Raw genomic sequence first — 18,963 nt, forward strand, 5'->3', positions numbered from 1 at the left:
CAGATATGGTTTCTGGTGCACAGAAGGGGACACCAGGACGCATTTTATGGAGCACCGAGGGGTTGAGAAACCTGTATGCATCTCAGGAAGCAACAGTTAAAACTGGACATGGAACAACAGACTGGTTCCAAATAGGAAAAGGAGTACGTCGAGGCTGTATATTGTCACCCTGCTTATTTAACTTATATGCAGAGTACATCATGAGAAACGCTAGGCTGGAGGAAGCACAAGCTAGAATCAAGATTGCCAGGAGAAATGTCAATAACCTCAGACATGCAGATGACACCACCCTTATGGCAGAAAGTGAAGAACTAAAGAATCTCTTGATGAAAGTGAAAGAGCAGAGTGCAAAAGTTGGCTTAAAGCTCAACATTCAGAAAACTAAGATCATGGCATCTGGTCCCATCACTTCATGGCAAATAGATGGAGAAACAGTGGCTGACTTTATTTTTCTGGGCTCCAAAATAACTTTAGATGGTGATTGCAGCCATGAAATTAAAAGATGCTTACTCCTTGGAACAAAGTTATGACCAACCTAGACAGTATATTAAAAAGCAGAGACATTACCAACAAAGGTCTGTCTCGTCAAGGCTATGGTTTTCCCCGTGGTCATGTATGGATATGACAGTTGGACTGTAAAGAAACCTGAGGGCCAAAGAATTGATGCTTTTGAACTGTGGTGTTGGAGAAGACTCTTGAGAGTCCCTTGGACTGCAAGGAGATCCAACCACTCCATCCTAAAGATCAGTCCTGGGTGTTCACCGGAAGGACTGATGTTGAAGCTGAAACTCCAATACTTTGACCACCTGATGTGAAGAGCTGACTCATTGGAAAAGACCCTGATACTGGGAAAGATTGAGGGCAGGAGGAGAAGGGGACGACAGGATGAGATGGTTGGATGGCATCACCAACTTGATGGACATGGGCTTGGGTGGACTCCGGGAATTGGTGATGGATAGGGAGGCATGGCGTGCTGCAGTTCATGGGGTCACAAAGAGTCAGACACGACTGAGTGACTGAACTGAACTGATGGGTTGAGGACTGTTTTCTGGTTTGCACAGGGTGGCGCCCAGAGGTAGCTTCCGGTGTACACAGCAGGTACAGGAACATAGTTTCTAGTTTATACAGTGCCCGGACATAGTTTCTGTAACACACAGGAAGTGCCCTGATGAAGGTTTGTGAATATGGAAGGGGCATGAACATTGTTACTGGAGTATATGGGGCGGTGGCAGGGTGGACCAATCTGGTTCTGGCGTGCACGTAGGAGCATGCTGTGGTGCTTCACGTTGTCCATAAGGTGTACACACGGGGGCCCACAGTGGGGGTGCATGCAGGAAGTGCCTGGGTGCAGTTTCCAATGCACATAGCACAGTGCTCAGAGGTGGTTCCTGTGAGCTCAGGGGTGTAAACTGTGGCCATCCAGGTCAGAGAAACTAGAGGGCCTGTCCCAGACTTGGGGTTGGCATAGGTTTCTCAGTTGGTTCCTGGGTAATTTAGAGGCCTGAGGTGAGGAAAGCTCGTACATAAATGTATACTGATGTTGTGCACTAGGTTTTCAATTTTTAATAGTTTAAAATTATTTCATGGTAAAATCGTAAAGAAACTGGATCCTACCAAGTCGGACTGAGCAGGGCTTGGGAATCTCACTCCTCACACTACCTACCTGCCCGCTTCAGGAACGCATCAGCCTGTCCTTGGGGCTGGACCACACGCCAAGGGCCCCCACCTCAGGCGCACACCCACATCCTCCTCCCGCCTCCCGCCAGCCACTGAAACAAAGATGGAAACAGTTCTCAATCTTTTTACTCAGAACAGCATTTCAGAAGGTAAGCTTTGCCGGCTTCCCTTTGATGAGGAGTAGCCTCTGCCCCCACTGTGTCCCGGTGGGGCTCCACACCCCCTGGGGACACACTTGGGACCCTCTCTGGATCCCCAGCACATGGGAGCCCCAAGGGATGACGAGAGTGTAAGGCGAGGTGGTCATCACAGAAGACAGATCAGACACTCTTGATCCCTTTCCTCTCTGGTCTCACACTACTGTCTATAGTTTATTGTACAGAACACCTGTGGCCTCCAAGTCCTGGAGGAATGAAACGCAGTGAGCCTCGGGAAAGCTGTCCCACATTTCTGTCCACCAGAGCCGTCGCTGTGAGGACGGTTGGTCTGAGGCCTCTGGTCAGCCCCAACCACAGGTGCTTTCCGGTTGCTGCTTCCTGTCTACTGTTCCTTCTCTTTTGGCAAAAACAAAAAACCCTGGGAGCTTCAGGAAGACAAAGTAAACTTTAGGAATTGAAGAAAACAGAAACGTGCAGCCTATCTGAAGCTCCCCTCAGGCTCCCGCACGTCATCTGAACCATTGTAGCCGCGGGCCCCACTGTGGCTCTCTTATCAGTCACTCCGGCTTCAAGGTCAACAGCGTGGGCCCACCATGCAGCAGGAGCCAGTCAGGGGAGGCACCCTGTTACTACAATTACGGGAATAACGTCCCCCCAGGAGGGGGAAGAGCCTGAGCCCATCTAGCGGCAGGACCAGGTTCCAGCTGGAGCAGGGAGCCTGGGGGTTGGGGGAAGCTGGCAACAGGGAGCCACTCCGACCCTGGCTGGCTGACTGCTCCCCATGTGTCTGCCATCACGGAGTCTGAAGGCCCCCATATCCATGTGGAGACCACTGGCCAGTCCCTGTAAATTTCTTAGTGGGTAGTGGATGGAGGGAGCCTGCAGACTGTCCAGCTGGTTGGCCCAGAGTCACAGAAATCACCCACAGAAGTCAGAAGTTTGTGCAAACTCACCCTGTAGGGCACAGACCCACGCCCACACTCAGACAAGAAGAAGAGTCCCAGGGCTGGCAGGTGAGAGGCTGAGAGCAGCAGGGGCCAGTGCTGCCGCAGGCTGTAGGCTCGCTCGGCAGAAAGGCCAGACCAGAGGGAAAGGGTGGAGGTGGCCTTCCCAGCCTTCCCCCAGGCCAGGAAGGGGCGCTGGTGCGGGGTCTGCTAATTCCTCAGGGCGGCCAACCTGCAAACAACAGGACCCTCTGAGGCCCGGCAACAGCGCCCTCCACCTCTTCCAGGCCATCCTAGTTGCCTTCCTCCCCTTCTAGGGTAAGCTGCCTGACGCCCCCACCCCCACTGCAGACACGGGGCTGGGTTTCTGCGCCCCGCCCACCTCCGGGACAGCTGGTCCTCCTGGCTGCGCACGGAGCTCTCGCCCACAGCAGAGGCGCCCTCAGGCAGCTGGCTGAGCTGGTCCAGCACCTCCAGGCCGTTCTCCTCCGCGATCTGCAGGATGAGGCTGTCTACCTGCTCCTGTGGCGTGGTCAGCGTGGTGGCCGAGCTCATGGAGTCTTCCATCACCTGGGGGTCGAGTGCTGGGCAGTCAGGGCACCCTGGGGCTCCCTCTGTCCCTCCAGCCCCTTCTGGCACTCTCCCCAGCGCACACTCTCCAGAGTGCTGGTCCTGGGGCACCCACCCCAGCCCCGGGCCCCCTCTCCCCTGCTGGACCTCTGTGGGCTGGTCTGGATTCCACACAAGGAACCGGGCTCCAGGGGAGTGACTGCCCCAGGGGGAGGGAGGGAGCAGACGTGGCCATTACCCGCACACCTGGGCGCACGTACCGACGTGTGTACATCCAGGTTCTGCACCTGCTGCTCGAACCTGTCCATCACAGCAGAGACCTTCTGCAGGTCCATGGTGCTGAGGGCCCGGTCCAGGGCTTTGGTCACCTGCGCCATGTTCTTGGTCACCTGGCAGAGGCAAGAATGAAGAGGTGGGCAGGGCCCTCAGGCCCCAGGGGTCCCTGCATGGCACGTCCCCAGATGGTGCTGTCGATGGAAGAATGGACAGGAGGAGACCCAGGCCGTGCATGGACACTTAAGAGCCTTCAGGGCGTGTCTCACACTGGTGCCTGCCTGACCGTAGAGAGGGAATCCCAGGGTGAACCCAGTCCCAGCTGCACCCTCAACTCTGCCAGCAGAAGCCGGCCGCATCCCCTGGCCAAGCACTCACCCCCTTCATGGTCACTGCTGTCTGCACCTTAGAGGCCACGGCATCCACGCGGGACGCCATGCGGAGCCAGTTCACACCTTCGTTCTTTTTGCGGATGGCGTTCTCAGCATACACACGTGCACACTCTACATTCTTCTGCTGAAGGGCCTGAAATTCAGGAGGGAGATGCCAGCTGGGGTCCTGTCCTGGGGCTCTCTGTCTGCTGGTGAGGGGGTGGCCCCTTCTCAGCCTCTCCCCAGGGGTTCTCCTCAGAAATGTCTCAGGAGTGAGGGTATCTAGGACCAGGGCCCCAACCAGCCCCCAGACAGGATCAGACAAAAGAAAGCCAAGCCCAAAGACCATGGCCGCCTTTCCATGCGTCCTCTCCACTGCCATGCCCGGCCCCCTCAGCTCCTCCTGGGTCACACATAGAATCTGTCCACCTGGAAGCAGCAGAGCTGGAAAGGCCAGCATGGCCAGTGCTGACCCTCTGGGGGACAAGGCTTCAGACCACACGGTCGGCTGCGTTCCTTTTCTTCCCCAGGGCACCGGGTCACTCAGACTGGCCCAGACCCCAGGAGCTACTGCAGCCACTCAACGGCTGTAACCAGTGGCTACAAGCAAGTCCCCCAAGAGCATGGGCGACCCCAGGAGCCTCCAGCCTCGCCCCGCCCCATGGAGGGTCAGAGCACAGGACCAACAGGACAGCCCGGCCAGCGTCAGGGCCCACACTCACCTTCTTCACCTTGGCCTGCTCTGCCTTGGAGTCCTTCTCCGCCTTCTTGGCCAGCTTCTCCAGCTGCTTTGCCGTGAACTGAGGTAAGGAGGCTGGGTCACCGCATCAGCCTGCCTGGCCCACACCCCGCCCTCCTGGGCCTCAAGTCCACCCGAGGGACTGCCGCCTCTGCTGGACAATCTGCTCCCCTCCCAGCATCCTGTCCGTGGGCTGTGCCTGCAACCGCCTTCCCTCCATACACAGGCGGGCTGCGGGGGCCTCAGCCCCACCTTCCAGCCTGTTCCACAGAACAGCAGCTGGGGGCCTGTTGAGAAACTGCCCACAGGCCTCACCAGCGTAAACCCCTCCCTCTCTGATCTCCTCCTTCCGTCTGGCTGTGAAGCAAACAGCTGAACGCCTTGGTGTCTGGGCCTCAGGCTGACGTGTGTCCTGCTCCCGTGGTCTGGCCCATGTAGGTCACCAGCTCCCTAACTGTAGGCTCATGGCCACAGGATGCTCTCTCCAAAGTCAACCCACTTCCTGGTCATCAAACTCAATCCTGAGAGGCCTTTAAATCAACATCTGCATCACCTGACCCCCAGACCGTTCTCTTCCTGCACTGTCCAGTCCAGTAGGCACTAGACACATGTGGCTATTTAAGTTTAAATTACTTAAAACTTAAGTAAAACATCAGTTCCTTGGTCCTGGGAGCCCCACTCCAGGCGCCCAGTGTGGCTGGCGTCAGCTGTCGCTGTGCACAGATAGCCGGGCTGGTGCAGCCCTTCTCCTGCCCCAGCCGCCAAGGCCCCTCCCGAGGCGGCTCCTCAGCCTCCTGTCCAGCCTTGCCCGGCCCCCCCACCCCACGCACAGCCTGAAGTACACACCAGACCACCATCTACTGCTGCTAAACAAGGTCCTTTCCTCTGGCCAGGTGCCCTGGGACTCTCTAGTCAGCTCCAAAACGGAGCCCCCGGCGTGACCTCGCACACCTCAGCCCTGGTCAGAGCGGCCCCCAAACCTCTGCTGACTGGAAGCTGGCAGGGAGAAGGCTCAGACGAGCCAGGGGAACAAGTGGCCTCCCAGAGGCCAGCAGTGTTCTCTCAGCCAGTGTCACCCGGGATTTCCAGTTGTAGAGAAAAGGTTTCTTGTGTGTCTACCTCCCGTCCTCCGTTCCTCAGGGAGAAGTCCAGGTGGTCCTGACCTGGGAATCTGGTCTGGAGGCCCCAGGGCTGAGCTGGTGCAGCTGCTACAGTCGGGACCAGACAACCTCACTCCCTTGTCCTTCAGAGCCCACGTGTGTGTTCCCTCTGAGGGACTAAGGAACTCTGACAGAGCCTGCCACCACCGCGGGCAGGAGGGATGCTCGCTGCCAGAAAGAATGCTGTCCCGTGTGTGACTCTGAAGGACGTGAGGCCACCATTTTAAACACCGCATGGACCGTTTACGGGATGCACACAGTCGCCCTCAGGGACAAGTCCAAGTGACCTGCTTCCGCTCAGCCCAAGAAAAGCCAGAAAGGCATGTCCCCGACCCTTTGGTCATCAGTCTGGCTGGGCACTGTCCTAAGTGTGACTTACACCATCTGTCCCCACTGACAACCACCGGGATAGGGTCAGGGTGAAAGGCTGATCAGCACATACCTTCAGCTGGAACAGGGTGTCTGCAAAGAGAGACGATTAAAAGATGGTGAGGAGTGTGAGAAGCAGCACTCCTAGTCGGCTGATGGTCACCACTTCCCCTGAATGTGAAGAGCTGCCACAGAACTGGGGCCTGGAGGGAGGCCCACTCACACCAGCTTGGCACCTCCTTAGCCACAAAGCTCAGGCAATGAGAGTTTCCCTGACCTTCTGACACCTCTAGGAAACACCTGGACAGCACCAGCTGACCTTAAGGGTATGAGTGCAGTCCACAGTGAAAACTCAGTACGGTCTGTAATCAGTGCAGCTTTACAAAGGACCCTTGGGAGTTCTCCCCAATCTAGTAAGGTTTACTACTTGTTGTTCAGTTGCTAAGTCTTGTCTGACTCTTTGGAACTCCATGGACTGCAGCACGCCAGGCTTCCCTGTCCTTCACTATCTCCTGGAGTTTGCATAAACTCATGACCATTGAGTTGGTAGTGCTATTTAACCACTCATCCTCTGCCACCCCTTCTCCTTTTGCCCTCGATCTTTCCCAGCCTCAGGGTCTTTTCCAGTGAGTTAGCTCTTCACATCAGGTGGCCAGAGTATTAGAGCTTCAGCTTTAGCATCAGTCCTTCCAATGAATATTCAGAGTTGATTTCCTTTAGGATTGACTAGTTTGATCTTGCAGTCCAAGGGACCCTCAAGAGTTCTCCAGCACCACAGTTCAAAAGCACCTTCAGTGCTCAGCCTTCTTTATGGTCCAACTTTCACATCTGTACATAACTACTACAAAAACCATAGCTTTGACTAAAAGGATTTTTGTTGGCAAAGTGATGTCTCTACTTATTAATAGGTTTGCCACAGCTTTTCTTTCAAGGAGCAAGTGTCTTTTAATTCCATGGCTGCAGTCACCATCTGCAGTGGTTTTGGAGCCCAAGAAAATAGTACTTGACAGTCTGTTTTTCATGGATAAAAACAGCAGGGTAATGATTCTTAAGTTATAAAAGAGCTGGCCCACAGAGACCACTCTCCATGGGAGCTGCCATTCCTGAGCCATCAAATCTGCAATGACCAACCGGAGACGTGCATGTGCGAACGTGTTACTGGCGAAGTCCCTTGGTATCTGAATTTGCCACTCGCCCAAACTCAAGAGCTAGGTAGTTTCACCTTAAAACTATCTCAGTGTATCCCATTCCTAAATTTGGGAAATGATTCTTGAAACTGTTTACCACACTAGCCCAGAATGAAGAAACAAAATTCTGGAACCAGAATCCAGACCCATAAAGGCAGGTGAAGGCTCCCAGCTGAGAGCTCCCCTGGGCCCTGTGCATCTGCCACCCATGAGCGCAGGCCCTGGGCAAGGCCAGGTTGTCTGTGCATCTAGAGCAGGTGGCAGGCAGCGTGCTTACTGCGGGGGACAGCAAGGCTGTGTTAGGTGTGGCCCAGACTCGGGTGGGAGGGACAGACTCCCACCCGAGGCAAAACCTGGCCCTAGAGAAAAGGGATATAAGAAAACAGAACTCCCTGGGGAGCTGAAGCTGAGTGGGAGGGGCAAAACCCAACGTGTGTGTGCTGGGCATTGGGGTGGGGTGCCTTCATCTTCTCTCTGAGGCAATCTGTATAGAATTTCCTTCTCGACAGTGACGTTCCACCTGTCTATCACACCAGCACTGAAACATTATAGCAAATGTATCTATCTTCACTTTATCACAGATGCTTCCTGTTCCTAGGCAGAGCAGGGCAGAGAGCCCTGAGGTGGTACTGCTGGCAGCGGAGGACCAGACGGACGACCAAGCCGCCTGGGGCTTGCGCCTGCATGGACTCCCTCCCAGCCTGTTTTCCCATCTGCGGAATGGAATCATACGGTTCCTACCTCAAGAACTTCTGTGCCTGTACCTAATGAGGATTTTTTGCCTTAGCTCTTATTTCTCTTGGTAATGTTCTGGGGGCACTGGTACAACTGCCTCCTTTTCGGGTGCCCTCTGACCCGGAATCCCAGGGCCCAAAAGCCTGATGTCCCTCACCAATACAGCAGCTTGGCAAGTGGCGGGGGGAGGGGGGGGGCGGGGCGGGGGTAGGGGCAGCCGGTCGTTGGGGAGAGCAGGGGAAGTGGGCGGGGATCAGGGAAGGGGCTCTGGTATCGGAGTTCTGGGTCGAGGTCCCGGGTTATGGGGTCGGGGACTGGGGTCCCGGGTTCAGGCCCCGGAGTCCGGGGTCGGGTTTCAGGTCTGGGATCGAGACCAGGGGCACCAGCCTAAGCCCCGCCCGCCCCGCCCCGTGCAGCCCCGGAGGGCGGCGGCCTCTCACCGTCCATGGCTGGTCCGGCAGCGGCAGGCCTGGAAAAGGTAGACCGACAGGATCTTCCAGCGGCGTCAACAGAACCGACCGCGGCTGGCGAGCGGACCGGAGGGCGGGTGGGCACTTCCGGGTCGCGCCTATTTCGGAGGCGGGGCGCTCTCGCGAGAGGATGGGCTGGTCCCGCGGGAGGTGGTGTTGCCGTGGTGACCGCGCAGGCTTGGGTGGCGGCTGTCCGGCGTCTGTGAGTCAGTGGGCAGGGCGCCCACTAGGTGCAGGGGCTGGGACTGACTCTGGTGGGGGCCTGGGGCGGTGGGTTCACCTATGGGCCTTTCCAAAAGCAAACGCAAACTGGGGAAAGGTAAAGGGCCGGTGGCCTCTTCCCGGCGCGGCCCCGCCCCCGTAAATCTTCCGGCGCTGGGTCCTCTCTGAGGACGGTGCCTCGGGGACCTTTTCATCCGGGGAAGTATTCACATGTAGGGAAATGGAGTGCCCCAAGTCTTTCAAGCTATCTTATTTCATTCCAAACAGAGCAGGCAACTGAAGGATGGGGTCCATTGCCCAGACTCAGTAAAATTGGTCCAGTTAATTGCACATGTATTTTCAGATGAGGAGTCGAAGACCCGGCGCACTTACTTAGTTTCAAAGGCTGAGGAAAGGCGGGTGGACAGACCTTCACGAGAGTCCAAGAAGCCTTCGGACACCAAGCCTGCGGAGAGCCTCCGTGAGGAGAAAGGGGCGGCTAAGCGGCAGTGGCCTTCATCTGAAGTGGGAGGTAGGACACTCCCGAAACCAGACGTGTATTTGAGGATGAGGCGCACAGGAGCCTGCGGTGGGGTGCTAGTAGCAGGGGGCGTGCCCTGATGATGGAGAAGGTTTGGGGACCTTTATCTAGGAGGTAAATATGAGAGTTCTCGTAAAAAATGTAATAAGTTTGCATTTAAGTTTAATGTAATTGGTTTTAAGTTTCCAAGTGGTAGCTGCGTAACACACAGCAAGAAGGGCCAAGCCATGTGCAGACCCAAACCAGCCTGTAGTCCTCCCGAAGGCTGCACACCTTTGGCACCCGCCTGCCACTCCCTCCGCATTCCACAGACTGGAGCCTGAGCAGCTAACTTGGCGGGGGGCGGGGGTGAGGGGGGTGGTGGGGTGGTGGTTGGTGGGGAGAGTAGGAGGTAGTCGGGCTGTGCAAGGGGACTTCCTGTCTGACAGGATGTGGGGGCAAAGAGAGGAGCCAAGTGGGCTTTGGTGACCATGAGAATGGATAGCCAGTGCATCCAACAAGGAAGGTATGGAGGAGAGAGAAGCTGGGCACAGAGCTTCACACTGAGGCCCCTTTGGGGTCATCAAGGGCAGAAAACCGTTTGAGGGGAGCACACTGGACATGGGAGCGAGGCCTGGACTTCAAATTCCAATTCATGAGCTCTTATATAAGGCAGGAAGGACCAGAGTCCTAGGGGGAGGTTTGGAAAATTGCTGCCAGTCTGTCAGGAAGCTTTTGGCCGCTGGTCACAGAAGAGCTTTACTACCAAGGGGCTCAGTGTCCTCCAAGTAAAGAAGAGGTCAGAGGCTGGGCCCTGGGCGTGGCAGCATCCAGGATTGTGTGTTCACACTTGGCCACCCTCAGTGTCCATGGTCCACAGAGGGCTGGACAGGTTTCAGTGGCATGCACACAGACTATGTCTCGTTTGTGAGAGGTGTTATCTTGCTTCGTATTAGCAAGGGCACCGTCCCTCAGAGGCCTGCGTGCCCAGCTCTCCAGGACGGGCTGGACCTGTGCCAGCAAGGAAAGGTGTGGCCGTGTGTGTCACACCCTAATTTCGGGGGCAGAATGAGGGTGGAGTTCCCAGAAAGCAGGTGAAGAGTGCCATCACACGGAACACAACCCTGGCACACGCTGTCCTGGGTAGCACACCCCAGAGCAGATGCGAGTGAAAGAAACCAGACACAGATCCTGCTCTGCTTACGTGAAAAGTCCAGGAAAGTCAACCCCATATGGAAGGAGCCTGGGCCAAGGGTGGGCACAAGGGCTCTTCGGAGAATGATGGAAATAGACTTAAAGACTCAGTCAGTGGGTGCCCAACTTTGAAAGTTTACTAAATCCCATTGAGTTGTATGCTTTACACAGGTAAGTTTCATGGTTTTTAAATTATACTGAATCAAGTTTTAGGAAAGGAGAACTTGTTGGCAGTGTTGAATGCTGCAGAGAGGTGGAGTAAACCCAGGGAACACTATTGAGTGAGACCAGCCGCTGCACTTGGTGGCCTTAGTGGGAACCAGGAGTGAAGACACATACCTGGTTTGCCAGGAGGACCACCTCAAGAAGGGCAGGGGCATCTTCTCATTCACAGTCATTTTTAAAAAAATAACAGTTTTTATTTATTCCTTTATTTGGCTGCTCTGGGTCTTAGTTGTGGCATGTGAGATTTTTAGTTGTAGCATATGGGATCTAGTTCCCTGACCAGGGATGGAACCTGGGCCTCTGCCTTGGGAGTGCAGAGTCTTAGCCACTGGACCACTAGTGAAGTCCCAACATCCAAGTTTTAAAGCTGAGGAATTTCCCTAGTATATTTGAAGAAATGAAAGTTAACCTAATACCATAAAAACCTTAGAGAAATGATGAGTTCAACAATAAAAAATTCTGTGTATTATACAATTAATAAAAATGGGCTTTACTACTGTTGAATGATTGCTGGGCTAGGGTCAGGGGAGGTGTGCTGACTGAAACAGGGCCCGTGGGAGCTCTGTGGGATGCTGGAAAGTTCTGCATCTTGTTTGGATATGGGAAACTGCAGCTGAACACTTAAGAACTGTGCCTTGTGTCTGGTCTGAAGTATGCCTCAGAAAACATGGAATGGAATACACATGAGTCCTTGTCTCTTAGAGCTGCACCCCCAGTATTCTGAGTGTAAATAGTTGTGCTGGATTGCCAGGTGAAGGAGAGTACGTGTTTTCACAGATGCTGCTTCCCTCCCTCTCCGCAGGTTCTGTGATGTGATCTCAATGCTTCTCCTACCTCGGGGGTCTTCATCCCCTCTCTAAACCTTTTCAGGTTTGACATTGTCTTGTAACCAGTAGAGTGGCTGAAGTGACTTCCAGGTGGTGGGCGATGAAGGGTGGCAGGGTCTGGCAGGCTCACCTGGGTGCCAGCTGTGCTGCGCCGGCCGCTGGGGAGGCCATGGGGGAGCAGCAGTCGCATAGCGCATCCCACCCGGGTGATGGGCATGTAAGTGACGAGCCTACAGCGACTGCAGCTGAGCTGCTGCACAGCACCTAGCAGCCTGGTGAGTGGGTGTCCGCCGTGGCCAGCCCAGTCGAGCCTTCAGATGGCATTTGACTGTAGCCCCTGGGAAACCACAGTGATAACTGTCCAGCTGAGCCTTTGCTCAATACTTGACCCATAAAATGGTGAGAAAGTGGTTATTTCCAGCTGCTGAGGTCAGGCTGAGTTGCTACCCAGCAGTGTAGTAAGCAGAACACAGGTGAGTGCATGCTGCGGTGGAGACCAGGTGTGACCGGGTTTGTAGTTGTGGCAGCTGGTGATGCAGATGTATTGTACTGTGCTCGCTTCTTGCTGCTTCTGTCCGTACTTCAACTTTTGCATTAAAAACCCAGAAACATACATTATAGAGACTAAGGCACCACAAGTTGGCAATCAGCCAGTTCCAAAATGCTGCAAAATCTTCTGGAAAAAACAACAACAACAACCAACTTTTCTACAAATAAATGACTTGAAGAAAAGGAGCTGTCTTATAGGTCTGATCAGGTGGCCATCACAAACACCATGGGTTGGGGACTTGCTTGGCGATCCAGTGGTTAAGAGTCTACAGTTCACTGCACACAGAGTGGGTTCGATCCCCTCTCAGGGAACTAAGATGCCACATACCCAGGGGAAAAAAGCAAATCCTATGGGCTTGGTTTAAACCACAGACCTCATTTCTCATCATACTGGAGCCTGGGGGGCCCCCTATCTGTCTGTGTTCCTGTGAGGATCCCAGACAGCTGTCTGATGGCTGTGTCCTCACGCGGCCAGAGGAAGAAGGTTGTGGTCCCCTCTTCCTCCTGATCCCTTCCTGAGGGCTTCACCTTCATGATCTCATCTAACCTTAATTCACAAAGGCCCCACTTCCAAATACCATCACATCAAGAATCAGGCCTTCAACATATGATTTGGAGGGAGGGGAACACCAACTTTCAGTCCACAGCAGTTGCTAGGAGATTTAAGAGACCTATGAACAAAAAGCAGTGTTTGGATCTGGGCTAAGTTATTCTTGAGATAATCAAACTGGGTATTAGATGATAATAAAAAGTCAATGATAATATCCTTAGATGTGACAGTGCCATTGTGGTTATGCTAAAAAAAACATTCCTCATCTGATAGAAATACTGTATTGTATTATCAACTATTAAAAAAATGTGAAAAACCAGTTTCCAAAGATTTATATGCTGCATGATTTTATTTATGTAACATTCTCCAATGACAAAATGATAGTGATGAGGACAGACTAGGGACTGCCAGGGGTTGGGGTTGGGGGCGGTGGGGCGGGACTGAAGTGTGGCAGGAAGACGGGCCTTGTCCAATGTCTGGATCTGGTAGTGGTTACAGGTGACCACACGGCTCAGAACACTCACTGCACCGCAGTCGGCCCTGTTCGTCACCTGAGGTGAGCATATGTTCTGCTGCCTGAGGTGAGTCACCTGAGGTGCTGCCGCTGAGGGCAATTGACAAGGTAGCAGGGAGCTCTCTGGGCTACTCGTGCAGCTTTCTGTGAATTGATATTGTCAAAGTAAAACATTTTAAAAGACATCAAAAGTTATAATAATTAAAATAACATGGCTACCATATAAAAAGGGCAGGTGAGTGAAAGGGGAAACATGGACAAGAGTGACTGTGTATGTATCGATGTCACCATGTCTATATATAATTAGAGTATGATAAAGCTGGCATCAAAATCAGATGGGAAAAGGAAGGCTTGTATGATAAACTGTGCTAGGAAGATTCCTTAACATTTTAAGAGAGAATGTAAGGTGGACTGTAACATCCTGCTGTATGCTCTGATAAATTCTAGATGGGTTGAGTGAATATAAAAAGTGACTACATGTACATCAACTCTACTTAAAATTTTTTAAAAGGTAGACTGTAAACTGATCAGGCAACTCAAAGGGGAAAGGAAAAGAGCAATTAGTACCATCTTCCAGTTGACAGTGTGTGGTCATCTAAAAAAAATTTCCTTACTGGGGGAAAAAAAAAGGTGCCTACAAAAAATAAGATGTACATTTTATTCTGATTCCTCAATTGGGAACATCTCTCTAAACCTCAGAGCAAAGACATTACAGATAATATTGAAGGATTTGACTACATTAAAAAGTAAAACATCTCCCCAGCCCTCTATAAACAAATGTAAAACAAATAATGGTAAGCTCAAAAAATATTTACAACAGAAACAAGAGGTCAAAGAGTAACACATGACAGGTCCAGAGCCCAGACACGTTGTGGGTGGAAGTCAGACTGAAGGCATCTGGTAACGTGGGAGGTGGGTTCAGAGGCCCCCAGATCGCAGTTCTGCGAACAAGTCTGTAGGAGCCCCTGCCCTTACGTGTGGTCATCCCTGGGAGGGGGATGGGGGAGGCTTCCAGGATCAGGTTAGTAACCTTTGGTATTGGCTTAACCCAAATGGAACTTTTCTGGAGCATTCCTGAGCTCATCAGAGAAGCCTTTGAAACAGGTGAAAGCATCAGAGAGGTGGCTGTGAAGCAGTCAGCTCCCGTGGTTTGAGAGTCGCCAGCCAGCAGGGAGACAGTGCTTTGTCCTTGGCCCACAAAGAAATGAACTCTGCCTACAACCTGAGTGGCTGTGGAAGGTCTCCAGGTTCAGATGAGGACACGACTGGGCTGACAGCTGAACCGTAGGCTGGACTCCAGACCCAGTGGAGCCCGTGGTGATGTGTGTGCTGTTTTACGTTGGCCACTAAAATGTAACTTGCAGGCCGTAACTGAAAAATAGTGCAGGCTGTGTGCATTAAGAACTGTGAAAAGATTCGTGTTTCTAAATGAAGAAGCTTTAAAACTCTGAGGAAGATGCAAGGAGTCTTGTTTGGGGTTAGAAACCTCAGCAGCGTCACGGTGTTAATTCACCCTTATTCTAGCAAGTCAGTGTGACACGAGCAAAAGAGCACAGGTCATTTTGAGAACAGAAACAAATTAGCCCAAAGGTCACGTGAAAGAGTAACAGTGTAGGGATGGCAGGAAGCATCTGGAAAAGTGGCTAGAACAGATAGAACCCTCTGACGTGTGAACGTGTCTCACAGTGATGAACTCACGGTGTCCTTCGTGCTCCAGTGGGGCCCCGAGAGGTGCTGTGGTAAAGATGGTAGTGGTTGGGGGAGATAGGCAATCTCACTAGACAACTGAGAAAACAAGTATAAAGTAAGTATGAAAAGGAAACGAGTGAATGGTTTTTACAAGTTTGGACCCGGGGGTGCCTTTTCCAGTCTGACAAACTACAAGCCATTAAGGAACAGATGGATGAATCTGTTGCAGAAGGAAGCTGTAATAAAAAGCCAGGAGCTATCTGTAACATATTTAATAAATCCCTAACAGTGAGTTTCCCAAATATAAAAAAAAGCTCACACACAAAAAAGGTAAAAGTAGAAAATGCAGAATGACATTCATTCACAGGAAGATACAGGGGCGGAATGAGCACTTCCACGGTCACTGTAGCCTTGGAAAAGGTTTAGAAAAACGAAAAAAGCAGGAGCATGTGGAGGAATGTCCCTGGTGATAATCTCTTAGCGAAACACAAATTAATCTTTACGGAAAGCAAGTTGACAATATTGGCCAACATTTTCCTAGTAACTTACCCAACAGGTAAACCTCCAAAAGTTTGTAAATACATAAATGCAAGAATGTTCACTGCAGCATAGTTTAAACAGAGAAACTGGAACTAAGCTAAGTTATATTCATCAAAGGGAGCTGTTATAGCATGATGGCCCCCACAGTGAACTCCAGGCTTGTCTGTGCTCAGCTGGGGAGGGTGTGGTCACTGCGAGACTCAGTGTGTGGTTCCAGCAGCAAGTATGTGTGAAGTGTCTGCAAGAAGCAGCATTCCAAATATAGCTTTTAACCAGTGTGGATTATTTTTAAGTGAAATGTTTTTAAGTGAATATTTTTAAGTAGTCTTAATATATAACATACCCGCTCGGTTGGTAAAGAATCTGCCTGCAAGGCAAGGCAAATTCAATTCCTGGGTTGGGAAGATGCCCTGGAAAAGGAAATGGCAACCCACTCCAGTATTCTTGCCTGGAGAATCTCATGGACAGAGGAGCCTGGCGGGCTACAGTCCATGACATTTCAAGAGTCGGGTACGATTTAGCAACTAAACCACAATATGTAAAAAAGCTTGTGTAAATCGATATGAAGAAATTATCTTAATTTTAATTCAAAATACAATGAAACGCACATTGACTTATGATAAAAAGGAGAAGAAAGGATACTCTTGAGCTGAGTGCAGGCGTGGGCCCCTCGGCCATGGTTAGAACCATGGAAGCTGTGTGTGTGGCACTGGATGGTGGCAGCATCTTCCTCGGCTGCCAGCCCTGGGAAGGTGACAGCACTGCTCTATGCCTCAGTTCCTTCTGTAAAACGTAGGTGTTAAAGGACCCACCTCAGAAACGTGCGGGTCGCTATTCCAGGACTCAGAGCAATGTCTGGCGCAGAATGGGCTGCTGCTCCTCCTCCAGGTGGCTGAGTTCCTGAGGTGTTCAGTGAGGAACAAGCAGGTGACGATGTCTTCTAATTCTGTTCAGGACACATGTGCGCACGCGGGACACAAAGACCTCTCTGTAGGGCTGAACAGAGGCCCAGGTGGAGGAGCCCCGAAGTGGTGACCTCCAGGAAGCAAGGCAGGAGGTGAACGGTGGAAGCAGTAAGCTCTGCATTTAGGCTTGTAGCATTTGGTAGTGGTTCACATGCCCTGTGCATTCCTGGAGATCGTAACGAGTTTGAGGAAACGCTGTGGCCCCCAGCTCTATAGCACCCCCACTGATGATGTTCTGTACGGAGAGCTTCCACTCTGTTTAGAATCCTGTGGAAACTGTGTCTGAACCTTCACCTGTGGGGCAGACCCTGCCTCTTCCAGGTATCTCTCCTGCGTCTGTCTCTGGGCCGCCCCAGAGCTGAGGCTCTCCACAGGATGGTGGGGGTGCCTCTCCTGTTCTCCTCATGGAGGGGGCGCCTCCTGGATTCACCACCTGCGTGTCTGAGTTGTTGCTTGGTTTAAGCTTTGGAATGTTCACTTAGGGTTCTGACTGTTTTCAACCTCGCTCATTTCTTTTCCTTAGCCACAAACCTAATTGCTTTGCTCTGGCCCTAACAGACTTATGAAATGCTTGGATGTTTTCCTTCCTTCTAGAGAAACCTGATGTAAATCCAGAAAAGAAGAAGCTTGCCATCCCACAGATCATCATCACCACACCGTCAAAAGAGACTGTGATCAGCTATGGTTCCATGGGAATGCAGGAGCAGAGAACCATTCGGGAACGGGCTGAGCAGGGTCCCTACTCCCGACACAGAAACCCCAGCACAGTAGACGCCTATAACATACAGACCACAGAATAAACAGGCACCCCGGCAGCTGTGGTTCCTCCCTGTGCAGTGTCTCGGTGGTGATGGCAGAAGGGCCACCCCATCCTGTGAAAACCTGCAGGTGCCCCTTCAGTCAGCAAGGTTTCCCCAGCTCTTTGACACTGGCAGGCAGCTTGGCAGAGGGCAAGAGTGACTCTGGCTCCAAGAGTGAACGTGGGGTGATCATGAGATGAGCCCTGCTGGAACTGGCTGCCTGCACATCATGATTGAGAGGTATCAGGCCGCCATCTCTCGCAGTTCTAAACTGAACCCTTCCCGTTCAGGACCAGAGGGCCATGGCACAAGCACCCAGCAGTGGAAGTGAAGGAGGTGTACCCACCCCGGAACCAAAGGTGGGACTCTGAGGTGTCAGCACCCAGAACAGAGAAGGGCTCTTAGCTTGAGTACCACATGATGCGGAGAACGTAGACGCAGCCCCAGCACTTGGAACACTGGCTCTGTTAGAGCCACCCGGGGGGGAAGGTGAGTTGAGCTGACAACTTCCCCTCTTTCTGGCTGTGTTTGAGGGCTTCCAGTGGGGAGGGGCCATTAGGGGACTCACAGCCTCAGGTGTCCCAGCCTCATCAGCAGCCCTCGGGTCAGAGTCCACTCTTCTCCGGGTTGGCTGGAGAGCATCCTGCCCTGTCTGAACTCACATGTTTAGTCTGGTGACAGTGTGTGCCAGCTTTCTTCATTCCTGGAATGATCAGCAGGCTGCATACAGAGGGGCTCTGTCTTTGTCTGTTGAGGAGCATCATATCTTTTTAGTAGTAAATAGTACAAGTGACTTCCAGTCAGTGAGTTTTGATATAATCAGGAAAACAGACATCTCATATTGACATTGTTTACTAATATATTGTTAATATACTCATTTGTATTTATTTAGTACATTTATTTATGCAGTCTGACTGCCACGAATAAATATTTATACAGAAAGGTCAAGCCCATACAAAGGTGAATTTGATCACAGAGGGTCAGCATGCTTCTCCTCCATAAAATTGCAAGTAGCTGTTGCATTTCTATCATTCGACCTAGAAATTGCCCTCCTACCCTGCCCTAAGCATCTCAAGCAAATAATCCAAAAACTTATTTAGTTGTTTAGTTGTGTCCGACTCTTTTGTGACCCCAAGGACTGTAGCCCACCAGGTTCTTCTGTCCATGGGATTTCCCAGGCAAGAATACTGGGGTTGGTTGCCATCTCCTTCTCCAGGCATCTTCCCAACCCAGGGATTGAACCTGCATCCCTGCATTGGCACATCTGCTGAGCCACCTGGGAAGCCTCCAAAGCTATATTTCAGTTCAGTTCAGTTGCTCAGTCGTGTCTGACTCTTTGCGACCCCATGAATCGCAGCACACCAGGCCTCCCTGTCCATCACCAACTTTTGGAGTTCACTCAAACTCATGTCCATTGAGTCAGTGATGCCATTCAGCCATCTCATCCTCTGTCGTCCCCTTTTCCTCCTGCCCCCAATCCCTCCCAGCAACAGAGTCTTTTCCAACGAGTCAACTCCTCGCATGAGGTGGCCAAAGTACTGGAGTTTCAGCTTTAGCATCATTCCTTCCAAAGAAATCCCAGGGCTGATCTCCTTCAGAATGGACTGGTTGGATCTCCTTGCAGTCCAAGGGACTCTCAAGAGTCTTCTCCAACACCACAGTTCAAAAGCATCAATTCTTTGGCGCTCAGCCTTTTTCACAGTCTAACTCTCACATCCATACATGACCACAGGAAA

General features: G+C 52.1%; 2 protein-coding genes across 4 annotated transcripts; one reads left to right on the top strand and one right to left on the bottom strand.

Annotated features, from left to right (window-relative positions):
* Positions 1 to 1,785: 1,785 nt before the first annotated feature.
* Positions 1,786 to 8,709, bottom strand: CHMP1A (charged multivesicular body protein 1A). 2 transcript variants are annotated; one of them, XR_009730752.1, is made up of 8 exons: positions 8,624 to 8,709; positions 6,335 to 6,354; positions 4,716 to 4,793; positions 4,001 to 4,147; positions 3,610 to 3,738; positions 3,162 to 3,349; positions 2,789 to 3,011; positions 1,786 to 2,260 (listed from the first exon to the last, which is right to left on the bottom strand). XR_009730752.1 is itself a non-coding variant. In XM_061387074.1 (7 exons), exons 1-7 carry the CDS (start codon positions 8,628 to 8,630, stop codon positions 2,990 to 2,992), a joined length of 591 nt encoding a protein of 196 aa, XP_061243058.1. In that variant the 5' UTR covers positions 8,631 to 8,709; the 3' UTR covers positions 1,786 to 2,989. The 2 variants fall into 2 exon arrangements, 1 of the variants encoding a protein (XP_061243058.1); XM_061387074.1 differs by having other exon boundaries at positions 1,786 to 3,011.
* A 74-nt stretch (positions 8,710 to 8,783) lies between these two features.
* On the top strand, positions 8,784 to 18,322 carry SPATA33 (spermatogenesis associated 33). Of its 2 annotated transcripts, none has more exons than XM_061387075.1 (3): positions 8,784 to 8,883; positions 9,219 to 9,386; positions 17,022 to 18,322. In XM_061387075.1, the coding sequence occupies exons 1-3, from the start codon at positions 8,784 to 8,786 to the stop codon at positions 17,225 to 17,227; spliced, it is 474 nt and encodes a 157-aa protein (XP_061243059.1). In that variant the 3' UTR covers positions 17,228 to 18,322. The 2 variants fall into 2 exon arrangements, with proteins under 2 accessions (XP_061243059.1, XP_061243060.1); XM_061387076.1 differs by lacking the exon at positions 8,784 to 8,883 and adding an exon at positions 8,897 to 8,972 and having other exon boundaries at positions 17,022 to 17,242.
* Positions 18,323 to 18,963: the final 641 nt, after the last annotated feature.

The sequence above is a fragment of the Bos javanicus genome, chromosome 18 (assembly GCF_032452875.1).
Source record: "Bos javanicus breed banteng chromosome 18, ARS-OSU_banteng_1.0, whole genome shotgun sequence".
NCBI classification, from domain to species: domain Eukaryota; kingdom Metazoa; phylum Chordata; class Mammalia; order Artiodactyla; family Bovidae; genus Bos; species Bos javanicus.

Coding starts and splice junctions, on each gene's coding strand:
- CHMP1A (XM_061387074.1), bottom strand. Junction 3,739..4,000: donor CAGCAGTGACCATGAAGGGG/GTGAGTGCTTGG, acceptor TGCCTCTGCCAG/GTGACCAAGAACATGGCGCA. Junction 3,012..3,161: donor GAGGACCAGCTGTCCCGGAG/GTGGGCGGGGCG, acceptor TGTTGTTTGCAG/GTTGGCCGCCCTGAGGAATT.
- SPATA33 (XM_061387075.1), top strand. CDS start 8,784: ATGGGCTGGTCCCGCGGGAGGTGGTGTTGCCGTGGTGACCGCGCAGGC. Junction 8,884..9,218: donor GTGGGCAGGGCGCCCACTAG/GTGCAGGGGCTG, acceptor ATGTATTTTCAG/ATGAGGAGTCGAAGACCCGG. Junction 9,387..17,021: donor GCCTTCATCTGAAGTGGGAG/GTAGGACACTCC, acceptor CCTTCCTTCTAG/AGAAACCTGATGTAAATCCA.